The following is a 12,470-nucleotide window of genomic DNA, read 5'->3' as shown; positions in this document are numbered from 1 at the left end:
CCCTCAAACTATGTAACTGTAGATTTAGAGGGAATGTGCAACCCTCTCCAGAATAAGCAGCTGATCTATCTCCTGGATCTGGGGATCACTCGCCCACAGGGCCATCATCTTGATAGGTTTAAACTCGGCTTTTTATCTTAAAGGAAGATAGCAGACAGCATCTAAAATACTCCCAGAGACCTCTCATTAAAATCCTAAGAATTTGAGTCTGATTTCCAACCCTCTATATACCTTAAGTCAGTGGTCCTCAACCCCCGGGCCATGGACCGGGACCGGTCCATGGATCAATTGGTACTGGGCCGCCCAAGGAACATTAAATACAATTAAATTAAAATTATTAAATCAAAACAATCTAAATAAAATATAAACAATCAACATTCCCCCCTCAGCGGGCTGCAGTAAAATTATCAAACGTTGACTGGTCCGCGGTAATAAAAAGGTTGGGGAGCACTGCCTTAAGTGATAAATCCAGAAACCTGAGGTTAAACTTTTATTTTCCCCTCCCTCTCTTCTACAAATAGGTTTTAATTATTGTTTCTGGATTTATATTTGGAAAGTGGGGGAGTCAGTGCATTTAAAGCAGTGGTTCTCCAACTTTTTTCTCGAGGCCACTTTCAGAATGACAATTTGCTTGTGACACGCTGAATTTTTTTTATTGATAAGCAATACATTGAAAAACAAAAAGAAACAAACCCTAGCAGTGCTTGATTTCTGACATAGAATACAGCTACTTTATAATATGATTGTGGGACACCCAGAAAGTATAAACCAATGCAGCTACATAAGAACACGAATCATTCCCAAAATATAATTATTATGTTGTTGTTGTTGTTTAGTCGTGTCCGACTCTTCGTGACCCCATGGACCAGAGCACGCCAGACACTCCTGTCTTCCACTGCCTCCCGCAGTTTGGTCAAACTCAAGTTAGTAGCTTTGAGAACACTGTCCAACCATCTCGTCCTCTGTCGTCCCCTTCTCCTTGTAGCCCTCTAGTTACGTTTGTAACAGGCTGTTTATAATTATAATTATAAACAAGCCTATTACAAATGTACCTTAAGTATACAAACTCAATGAGAGGTGTTAGCTTGATTTTGCCAGATTACTGTTGTTGTTGTTGGCATCCACCTATCTCAAGAGACAATACAGTGTGCCTCCGGGGGTGAAGACAAACCGCTGCATTAGCAGCACCAAAGTAACCTCCCTGGGGTGTAAGCCTGGACAGTGTATATGGAGACTCCCCTATTGCATGCAGACAGCTTCTAGGAGCCACATGTGAGAGCTGTGTGCAGGGTGGGGACCAAAAGTGGACAAACTATCCCTTTGACTTCACCCCAGAAGTGCATTCCATTGTCCCTCGGTGCAAAAAAGAAAAAGAAAAGAAAAGGTTGCCTCCCTCTACAAACGGTCCAGTTTGCCAATGTCTTTGTCAAAATGTGGCACTCACAAACTGGACACAGTTCTTCAGATGTGGCCTGACTAGTTCAGCATAGAGCAGAGTTTTATTACCTCCTGTTATCTAAATACTCCAAGCAGACCCACCGAGGTAAATGGGCTTACTTTAGTCATGACTAACTTAAGAAAATGGCGTTTCCGTGCACTGCTCTGGTTCGCCAGAAGCGGCTTAGTCATGCTGGCCACATGACCTGGAAGCTGTAAGCCGGCTCCCTCGACCAGTAAAGCAAGATGAGCGCTGCAACCCCAGAGTAGTCCACGACTGGACCTAATGGTCAGGGGTACCTTTACCTTTTAACTTAAGTATACAACCTTACGCTTCTGTTAATGCAGCTGAAGATTGCATTAGCTTTTTCAGCAGCCATGTAACATTGCTGAGTCACCTTCAGCTTATACTTTACTCAGACTCGATCACTTCTCCTCTATTTGAATACTACTAACATGCATATGAAACTGGTTAACCAACTGGTTATCTCACTTGCTCCAAACCCTAAGCATGCCATTGCGTGCATGAATCCCATGCATAAAAGGGCTTTCCCATATGCCACAATGAATGAGTTAGATCCCTAATAGCAAGATATCAAACAGGTTCAAGGAAAAAATATTCTAATCAACTTAGTTCCATGAAAATGAAATACACATGTGGTAGCTTCACCATACCAGCTCAGAGTACATTTCATCTGTGCTGAAAAAGCTGCTTACTCTTTCCCTGTGCTGAAATTAATTTTGTACCCATTTTGACATACAAAGGCCCATGTAAACTCCAGTCAAAAGAAATAAAAGCTACCTCTTACATTTGCTTCTAACATCTTTCATCTGAAGCAAACAAAACAAAACAAACAGGCAATATAGACTAAACAACGTGCAGTGCCTAGAGGCTGATTTGTAATGTCATCATGAAAGAAATGGGGACAGATCCTTCTTGCCTGAGAAAATAGCAGAGCTATTAGACCACATTCTGGATACTATATTCCTCAAATAATCATTCCTTTGTTTGCAAAATATAACCATTTTAAAATCACTGATGGCTCATTTTCTAGATCTTTAGAAAACACACCCAAAGAGAGCGCACAAAAAGGAGCAGTAGAAACCGTAAACACATGCTGCCAAACATTTTTAAATTAACATTTTATATACAGAAAAATGACATATTTATTGAATACTATTTCCTTATGAAGTTATGCTGTAACTCATTGCTACAACCCCATTTGTAATTTTGACTACCACCGAAAATATTTACTTGCACAATAATAAGCTGTGATATGACTAGCAGATAGACATATACTACTTTCTCAGTTCCCAGAATTCTCAGCTCACTAAATAAAAAATGCACTATTAATGCTCAAAATGTACCTTCTTTTATTTAGGACATATCTTTGCCCATGTTTTCGCAGCTGCTGTCAGTGCATAGTTTTTAAGAGCTCATCCACTTGCAGGACATGCTGCCCTCACTCTGTCTCCAAACCCCAACGCTTGTTTCTCTCTCTCTCTCTCTCTCTCTCTCTCTCTCTCTCTCTCTCTCTCTCTCTCTCTCTCTGTGTGTGTGTGTGTGTCTGATTGCCTCATATGTGATGAATTTAAGAGCAAGCTAACTATGTTTTGGGATTTCTTTGTTTTTAAAGGCACAATGCAAGATACAGAAGACTAGCAAGGTTCGACATCAGTATCTGAAATGAATTCTATACCCTGACTTTGTTGAAGCCAGTCTACTGTGACCTTACATTGTCAGCCTGAACGATGGAGATCCAAATTAAAATAATGAGACTGCCCTGACATTCACTATCTCTCAACCTAACCTACCACACAGGGTTGCTGCGAGGACAAAATGGTGCTGGGCACTTTGGAGGAAACATGAAAAAATTAATATGCTGGTGAAAGAAAGCAGTGTCTCTCTTCCCAGCGGAAAATGGCAATAACCTAGAAACACAGGTGTTTTCCTTGAGGGAAGTGGCTAGGGTTGCCAGACTCAACAGAGGACAGGACTTCTGTGCCTTTAATTGCCCTGCTCTCTTTTGAGTCTGGAAACCTTAAAGAGAAACCAGCAGACCCTTTGTTTACGCAAAGGGTCTGCTGGTTTCTCTTTAAGATTTCCAGACTCAAAAGAGAGCAGGGCAATTAAAAGCACAGAAGTCCTGTCCTCTATTGAGTCTGGCAACCCTAGAAGTGGCCTAGTATAATTGTACCATGCATTTGTTGCACAATAAACAGAGGTAGCTTGATTTGTATGAAAGGCTTGCCATATAATAGTTGAAATTATGTGAGGAAAGATCGCATAACCCTCAATAGGGTTTAACAGAATGCCTTGGTAATTCATGATAAGAATCTTATCTGATAGCTCAGTTGGTAGAGCATGAGACTCTTAATCTCAGGGTTATGGGTTCGAGTCCCACATTGGGCAAAGGATTCCTGCATTATACAGGGTTTACCCTCATGGTCATTTCCAACTCCATAATTCTATGAAATATTTCCTCCTATAAAGGAATTTTATAAGAATTAAACAAGCCTAATAACATGGAAAATACAGGATTACAGCTCTTTTTCCAGAATTCACAGAAACAATTCAAAGACCCTCTTCAATGTGTGCCCATATTTGTCAGTTGGTCATCATCTTTAGAGGGCCTATATGATCACATCTGGCCAGTCAACTCTGCTGAACTTACCAACAGGGAAGGAAGACATTTGGTTCCTTAGAAAAGAAGCACTTTGTACAGGGAAGCATTTGACTTCACAAGGAAGGGACTTTCCATTTTCTGAGTTCACACGATGCATGTATTCCTTATTTATTTCAGCTTTATCCTGCCTTTTCTCCAAAGAATTTAGAGTGGGGTACATGTCCTTCCTACTGCCATTTTATCCTTTTAACTACATTGTGAAGTATGTCATGCTGAAAGTGAACCAGTCTGCTCAATAACCAAGTGAAGGCTTGAATTCATTTCTCCTCCATCTATGCATCACACTCTATTCTCTGCAGCATGCTGGCTTAAAGCAGCAGGAGGCCTAGGGGGAAATGGTTAAAATATCAAGAGCAAAAGTAATTTTTGACTAAGTGGCTCTAGCTGAAAAAGAGATTTCCCTCTAACTTTGGAAGAACCTAGCTTAAGACACAACTGGCCAAATTTTATATTTGTAGCACACTACTGGTTAAAAATCAAAGCCTAATCACATTTTATGATACTGTATTACAACTATATTTAATACATTTGTACTTACGAGTTGATGGTGAACAAACCTAGACAGCATCTTAAAAAGCAGAGACATCACCTTGCCGACAAAGGTCCATATAGTTAAAGCTATGGTTTTCCCAGTAGTGATGTATGGAAGTGAGAGCTGGACCATAAAGAAGGCTGATCGCCGAAGAATTGATGCTTTGAATTATGGTGCTGGAGGAGACTCTTGAGAGTCCCATGGACTGCAAGAAGATCAAACCTATCCATTCTGAAGGAAATCAGCCCTGAGCTCTCACTGGAAGGACAGATCGTGAAGCTGAGGCTCCAATACTTTGGCCACCTCATGAGAAGAGAAGACTCCCTGGAAAAGACCCTGATGTTGGGAAAGATTGAGGGCACAAGGAGAAGGGGACGACAGAGGACGAGATGGTTGGACAGTGTTCTCGAAGCTACGAACATGAGTCTGACCAAACTGCGGGAGGCAGTGGAAGACAGGAGTGCCTAGCGTGCTATGGTCCATGGGGTCACGAAGAGTCGGACACGACTAAACAACCAAACAACAACAACACTTACGAGTTTGCCTGGTTTCCTTAGGAAGTTGCATCTTGTTTGTTTGACTGCTTCCTTCAAGCACAAAGACAAAGCCTTTCACTTGCTTATCGAACTCCTATAAAACGAACAAAGAAGGTATTATACTTGGGGCGGCCAAAGCAATTGTCCCAAAACACCAATTTACTACAAATACAAAGATTTTTATTGGTTGTGAAGCCTATCACAAGCAAAAGGCAGCAGCAGAATTGACTGTCAATGCTGGGGTGGGTAACCCTTTTTTTAACTCATAGGCTGCATCTGCTATTGGCAAACCCCCTGAGGATGATGTGTTATACTTATTCTCTGGATTGCAAAAAGAAAGAAATCACTTTCAACATCAAATGGTTGGAAATCTTGGAGAGTCCTATATGGCTCATGGGCCACAGGTTTGCCACCACTCTCCTAGAGCTTTCTCCATGAACAATGAGTCTTTGATTGAGATTAGGGACTGCTATCAGGACTCAGTACTTATTCTGTTTTGTGAGCCACCCCTGGAAGCTGAAAGTTGGGATACTGTATTGGGTCAGATTGTTATTATTAATGTTTGACATTTTATTAAGTTTTTATGTGTGTTGGAAGCCACCCAGAGTGGCTGGGGCAACCCAGTCAGATAGGCAGGGTATAAATAAAATTGTTTTGTTAGTTCCCTCCTCCTCTGCCTTTGTGAAAGAAACCCAACATGCAGAATTTAAGCCGGTGAACCTATTTTCATGCCAGGAAAAGACTGGACTAGACCAGCAGTAATAAGAAAAAACTATTCTAAGCCTTCTGCCATTAGAATTTTTTAGCTGTATGAAGCGCTAACTTCTGTGGTCATTTATTTTTGTCACAGTAAAAGAAGTGAAAGTGACAACTCTTCCACAGTCAGGTCAAAGCCCTTATTACTTTCTAATGTTAAGTTTCATGTACATTTTCTTTAGTTTATATACCAAGGTCTTATCATTCCTGCATGAAACGTACCTTCCCAATTACTGAAGGACTGCCAGAAACCTTCCACTTCATTCCAGGGTTCTTGCCTTGAGCACTGAAGATTTCAACAAATGGGCCACCCTGTAAGAAAAGCAAACAATGAACTGTCCAGTATGGTATCACTTGTGCTTTTTTTCACCCCATTGCTTAATAATTTAATCATAATGGTATCCATTTGAAATAGTATCCAATTCCTGATATAGATACCAAGAGTAATAAGATGTCCAGGTGGCAATGGTGATTAGAAATGCTAATGCAGGTGCACCACCTAACCCCCTTATGGGAAAAAATATACTTTTGGTGATGACACCAAATTATCCAGGGTGACAACAACAAGGGATTGCAAGGAGCTCCAAAAGAATATTTCCAAACTGAGTGAATAAGCAGTAAAATAGGTAATGCTGTTCAACTTGAACAAGTATAATTTTATGCACATTGAGGGGGGGGGATCCTCAATTCAAATATGAACAAATTGGGTCTCATCTGGTTGTAACTGACTAGGAAAGAGGTCTTGTTTTTACTGGTTTTACACTTTTCTTTTTTTCCTTTTCTAATTGTTTTGATTGCTTTATTATATATTTTATTGTTGTATAATTATGGCAAAGAGCTGGTAATAAAAAACACATTTGGCTCATTTTAGTCTGGAACAAGGACATATGAAATTGTGCATTCTGTAGAGAATATGAACAGTTTTTCCCCCCTTTCACAATACTAAAAACTAAGGTTATCCAATGAAGCTGAATTAGGAAAGATTCAAGACAGACAAAAGGAGTGTGAGTGTGTGTGTGTGATACACCACTTCATTGCAACAAAGCTTCTAGCAGTTTACAAAAATATAAAATAAAATATTAACATTCTGTATTAAAAAGTTAAAAACAAGTATTTAAAAATATTGCAAAGAATGTTTTAAAACACTCAAAAAAAACCACCACTGGAATTCATGGCCATGTTATTGCACCCAACTTGAATGGCTTTAAAAGGGGTTAGAGTCTTGGTATGCTTCTGAACATCTGTTGCCAAGAAAAACAAGTGGGGAGACTGCTATTGCTCTCATGTCCTGCTTGTGGGCTGGAGCAGGATCTTAGCTGGAAACAGCAGAGTCATTAAGGGAAAATGTGCTTCAAATACACTTTAAAAGAATAATTGTATATGCAGCTTTACAGGCTGGGAATGATTAGAACCTGACTAACTATAAAAGCCAGAAAAAGTTTGTGGACTCCTGGTCAAGTCTTTGAAGAAGATCTAGAACGTTATAAAACAGAAATGAACATCAATAATTGAGCTTTTAAAAAGTTCAAACTAAAAGCTCAAACTAACGTTTTCAAAATTTTGCTCTTTTTTAAAGTTTGTTTATAAGTTTGTGTAAAAGTTAATGAATAAACATTTCTGTTTTACCTGATATTCATTCTTGAACATCCTGACAGCAATTTCACAGCTGGAATAATTATTTCAATACATCAGTGAGCAATGGGATGCTTCTAGAAGTCACTAGAACTAAAGAAAAAACATTACATGAAATTCCACAAAAGCTTTACTAAAATATGAAATGGTACTGTGTTTGAAATACTGCCTAGCACTAGCTAGTATCCCGTAATACCTGAAGCAAAAGAAGTGTGTTTTATTCTGGACAACCTTCTTGGTTCTGGCTGTGCTTACTAGCTAGTTCAGCTTTCTCTGTTTACAGGACAAATATCCAACCTTAGATGTCAATCAATCAATCCTGACAAATATTCAAGCAATTGTAGTGCAGCATCCTAACATAAATATGCCAGCATCTTTTTCCACTGAGGATCATGGGGTCTGTAGTTCAATGGCCATGATTACTGGTGAAAAAGGCATTGCCAGGAAAGTTTTTATCTCTTGGGGATAGGGTAGTAGCAGGCTACTGAAGACATCTGAAGGCAGCCCTGTATTCGGTAGTTTTTAATGTCTGATGTTTTATTATGTTTTTATATGTACTGGAAGCCGCCTAGAGTGGCTGGGGAAACTCAGCCAGATGGGCAGGGTATAAATATTATTATTATTGTTGTTGTTGTTGTTGTTGTTGTTGTTGTTGTTAGGCGGCAGAAGAAGGAACTTGGCCCTTCTGGGTGTTAGAACTGTAGTCTTCAACTTTTTCTGAAGTAGAACCCATCTTTAACCTAAAAATGGTCTTGGGGATTTTTTTCCCTTACTTTTTAACCATATATTTCTATGGTAGTAGGACTTACGTTGCAGCCCACCTTGGATCAGACCACAACACTTTACTGGGCTCCAGTACACCAACTGAAGACCAATGCATTAGAATGAAACTTTCAAAAGGCCCAATTCCTTTTGCGGCCCAGTAGGGCAAGCTTGTGCTGCCAATATCATATAAAGCTCAACAAATCAATCTAAAACTGATGGCGATGCTTCTTTCACATTTATCAAAAACTTCTCTCTTGCTGTGTTCTATGAGCAACTTCAGCTAGAGCATCTGCACTTGAGTCAAGGAAGTACCTTGGAATTTAGGAGCACTGGGATTTAGCCTATTCACATGAAAGGCTACAGCTTGGTCCTGATTATGAAATGCTTTGTCCATCACTTGATAACTGTGACTTGGAGTGATGACCTGCATGAATGAATGAATCATCATTGAACACTGCAGAAAGAATAACCTGACATTTACTTCAAATGCAAGGCTTTTCAATAGAAATGGTTCAAACATCTAGTTATGAGTTGTTAAGTATCCAAGTCATCAAGTGTAGAGAAATCAAGCAATATACATGAATGTGAAAATCAAGCCTTAGCATGGCTTCTCTTCAGCACTGGTAGTAACTTTAATGGAACAATTTTCCATAACATGATGTCTGTACCATTTTTTTTCTTTTAACATTAACTATTTTGTGATACTTTTTGAAATAAAAGTCTACTATACCTTAGAAATTAACAACGGCCTCCTCTTTAGCTAGTGCATTAAGAATACTCACTATTACATTTGGGAGATAAAAATGAGCTTTAAAAAGAAAAAAATATCTCAAAGCAGTCACACTATGATCATAATCTAGTGTACATATTTTCATGTTACTGATTCAACAGTGTCTATTACCAGTACTTTGATGTACACTTCATCACATCTGCTACCCAGGGCAGATATCAGTTTTCTAAAAGTTTTAAGACATTGATTTAAAAAGCAAATGTATTATCTAGCAATTACTTTAAATTGCTTTACTAAATTGACAGCATGAATTAAACTGTAACATGTGGTTAAATAGTGCTGTAAAATTTCTATGTTCTTTAAATAAAAGTCTGGTAGTGCCTTACATTTAAAATAAGGCATTCTTATTAGTAAAGGAAAGCAAACATATCTCACAGTCAACACTGCAGCTTTTACTTGCACATACTTTTCTTTGGTGATCACACTTGTACCCATTCCAGACATGTAGCACCTCCATTTTCTCCTAGGACAGACAGATGCCAACAAACAAATGGCACTTCATCACGCCCCAATTCTCCACCAGTGTACACATAGAGCCAGTGATGACACAGCTGGCTTCCTATAATAAGCATAATACAAGAATTGTCTTGGTGGAATCTACCTTTTCAGAGTATCATGTTCTGTGTTGAGCACCAAAGTGCTTGGCCAGGAATAAGAGCACCTTTTTTTTGGCAAAGGCCCTGGGAGCTCAACTTCCACATTGCATCTATAGTTAAAGATGAAATGTTCAAAAGCAACGCTTCTCAGACTTGGTGGGAAAAAATCCTCCCATATACTCCAGCCATAAAGATGCTTTTACAACTGCCACTAGCCAACAATTTTAGACTGGGATGCATTGCTTGTGAATGTTGTTGACATGGAAGCTATTGCAAGCAAGAAGGTCTCCTTTAGAAAATGGAAGCCTTGTCCAAATGAAGAACGCAAAACAAAATATAAAGTTTGGTAAAAGAAATGCAAATGGTAAAAAGGTAAAGGACCCCTGGACAGTTAAGTCCAGTCAAAGGCGACTATGGGGTTGCAGCGCTCATCTTGATTTTCAGGCCAAGGGAGCCGGCGTTTGTCCACAGACAGCTTTCAGAGTCATGTGGCCAGCATGACTAAACCACTTATTATTTATTTATTATTTATTGAACTTATATACCGCCCTAGACACGGGACACCATGATGGAAGCCAGAGTGCACAGAAACGCTGTTTACCTTCCCGCCACAGCGGCACCTTTTTATCTACTTGCACTGGTATACTCTCAAACTGCTAGGTTGGCAGAAGCTGGGACAGAGCAATGGGAGCTCATCCCATCATGCGGTTTCGAACTGCTGACCTTCTGATCAGCAAGCCCAAGAGACTCAGCAGTTTAGATCACAGTGCTACCCACATCCTCTGCAAGCAGACAATAAGAGATGGAGTGTGTGTGAAGAATTCAAATACAGTAGCACATTGCTAAAATAAAAAGGTCCACAACAACAAAATTGAATACATCAGTAACAGGAGACCAGCTAGGATGGTGGTTGCATCTACAGATGACAAGGGAAACAAGGGTGTGCTAAAGGAGGAAAATAAGATTGCAGAGAAGCCAAATTATTTGCATCCGTCTTCACAGTGGAAGCTAATGGGCAGATCCCTGTTCCTGAACTAACTTTCACTCGAAGTGAGTGTGAAGAACTGAGGAAATAGTGGTGATAGAGACGTTCTAGGCCTTATTGATAAATTAAAAAATGACAAATCACCAGGGGCAAATGACATATATCCATGAGTTTCTAAAGAACTTCCAAGTGAAATTGCTGGTCAACAAAAATATGTGACTTTCCCCTAATATCAGCCTTCATGTCTGAGGTCTAGAAAGTGCCCATTATAACACCAATTTTAAAAATAGAATTCAGGAAATTACAGGTCACGCAGTTGGAGGGCTTTAAAAGAGGATAAGACAAACTATGGGAGAACAGCCATGATGACTGGAACTACTCATAGCCCTATGTTGTACCTCTACTGTTGGAGGCAGAATGCCTTTGAATACCAGTGCTGGGAATCACAAGTGGGGAAGGAACTGTAGTGCTCAGGTCCTGCTTGTTGGCTTCCCATAGACATCTGGTTAACCACTGTGAATATGATGCTGGACTGGATGGGCATCTGTCTTGATCCATGTGTGCTCTTATTAATTATACGTATATGCATTCTAGTCATAGAGGTTTTGTATTCATTTTTCAACTGCAAAAAATACTTTATGTGGAGATAACAATAATAATGTAAGACTTGCTACAGCAACTCAAATAGCTCCAATAGTGCATACTAACTGCCTCTATTACGAAACCCAATGTTTTATAGGCGTGGGTATTAGGATAGTGTTGCAAGCAGATGAGCAAATATTGAACGGCTACTAGCCTTTCTTAAAGTGTAACAGTCCTAAAGAGTAATAGTAGTTCCTACCTCATCCAGGCAGCCAGAATGCCATGCATCAGAAGCATTAGCAATTTCATCTTCTTCAAAGTTTGTTCCATGAACATGGCAAACAGAACATCTAAATCCTCGACCAGATCCCATTCCAAAATTATGCATGCATCACAAACCCGCAATGTATTAAAAACTGATAGGACATGCATTTAAATTCATGAACAGTGTCATGTGTTATTTTGTCTTTCTGAAGTTCTCTGTAAAGATTATTACTTTTACTTTGCTTTGATATTGAAACAATGATAGCCAATAAAGAACATTAATACACCCCTACTGAGATCATCTATTATGTTAGCTTGTATTTTGAGGGAATATATGGTATGTCATTTTGATAGACTTAGTTTTAAATATTCAATATGTAGAATTCATTTGTCTGAAAGATGCTATGACCCTTCATATGTGATAAACTGTTGCCTCTGTTGTGTCTCAGCTTCACATAAATCAACACTGTTTTAAGGCCTATGATACTGAAATAATATCAATCTATATGAATAAAACTGTGGCCAGGATCCCCGGGTGAGCCTTCTCAGGAAATGTGCAGTGACTTTAGGGACAGAGACCTTTTCTGTTAAATACTTGATTTTGGAAAAGTATGCTGCAGGGAGATGTTAGTAGTAGCGCATAAGTTGCATAAACTAAAGTTCAAGATGGAGTGGTTTCAGTAACCTGAAATTTACTATACATTCCTTAGCTTAAAACAAACAAATCAGTAATCGCTGTTTTCCAATCCACCATTAGTATTTTTACAAGTCAAAATGGATAATACTGGGCTTGATGCACAAATTGCTTGACTTAATATAAGACAACTTCCAATGCTGCTAATCACCATTCCCTGTGTTTCCAAAGTTCAGAGGCGAGTGTGAATCTTCTCTGTAGCCCAAACAGCACC

At 39.3% G+C, this 12,470-nt stretch overlaps 1 protein-coding gene across 8 annotated transcripts in view; it reads right to left on the bottom strand.

The window, feature by feature from the left end:
• The window catches only part of CFAP20DC (CFAP20 domain containing), a 147,120-nt gene that overhangs the window by 124,955 nt on the left and 9,695 nt on the right, over positions 1 to 12,470 (bottom strand). For 2 of the 8 annotated variants that reach the window (XM_088662618.1, XM_088662621.1), the window contains exons 2-5: positions 8,658 to 8,769; positions 7,575 to 7,673; positions 6,171 to 6,260; positions 5,193 to 5,286 (exon numbers count right to left, since the gene is read on the bottom strand). In XM_088662618.1, the coding sequence (XP_088518744.1) occupies positions 5,193 to 5,286; positions 6,171 to 6,260; positions 7,575 to 7,595 (205 nt within the window). In that variant the 5' untranslated portion in view covers positions 7,596 to 7,673; positions 8,658 to 8,769. Of the gene's footprint in view, positions 1 to 2,805; positions 2,825 to 5,192; positions 5,287 to 6,170; positions 6,261 to 7,574; positions 7,674 to 8,657; positions 8,770 to 9,541; positions 9,594 to 12,470 lie in introns of those variants that run through there. The other 6 variants (XM_035106802.3, XM_088662622.1, XM_088662619.1 and 3 more) reach the window with 5 other exon arrangements.

The sequence above is a fragment of the Zootoca vivipara genome, chromosome 2, assembly GCF_965207765.1.
Source record: "Zootoca vivipara chromosome 2, rZooViv2.hap1.1, whole genome shotgun sequence".
Lineage (NCBI taxonomy): Eukaryota > Metazoa > Chordata > Lepidosauria > Squamata > Lacertidae > Zootoca > Zootoca vivipara.
The sequence above is the reverse complement of the archived record's forward strand: the minus strand, read 5'-3'. Positions and strand labels throughout refer to the sequence as shown.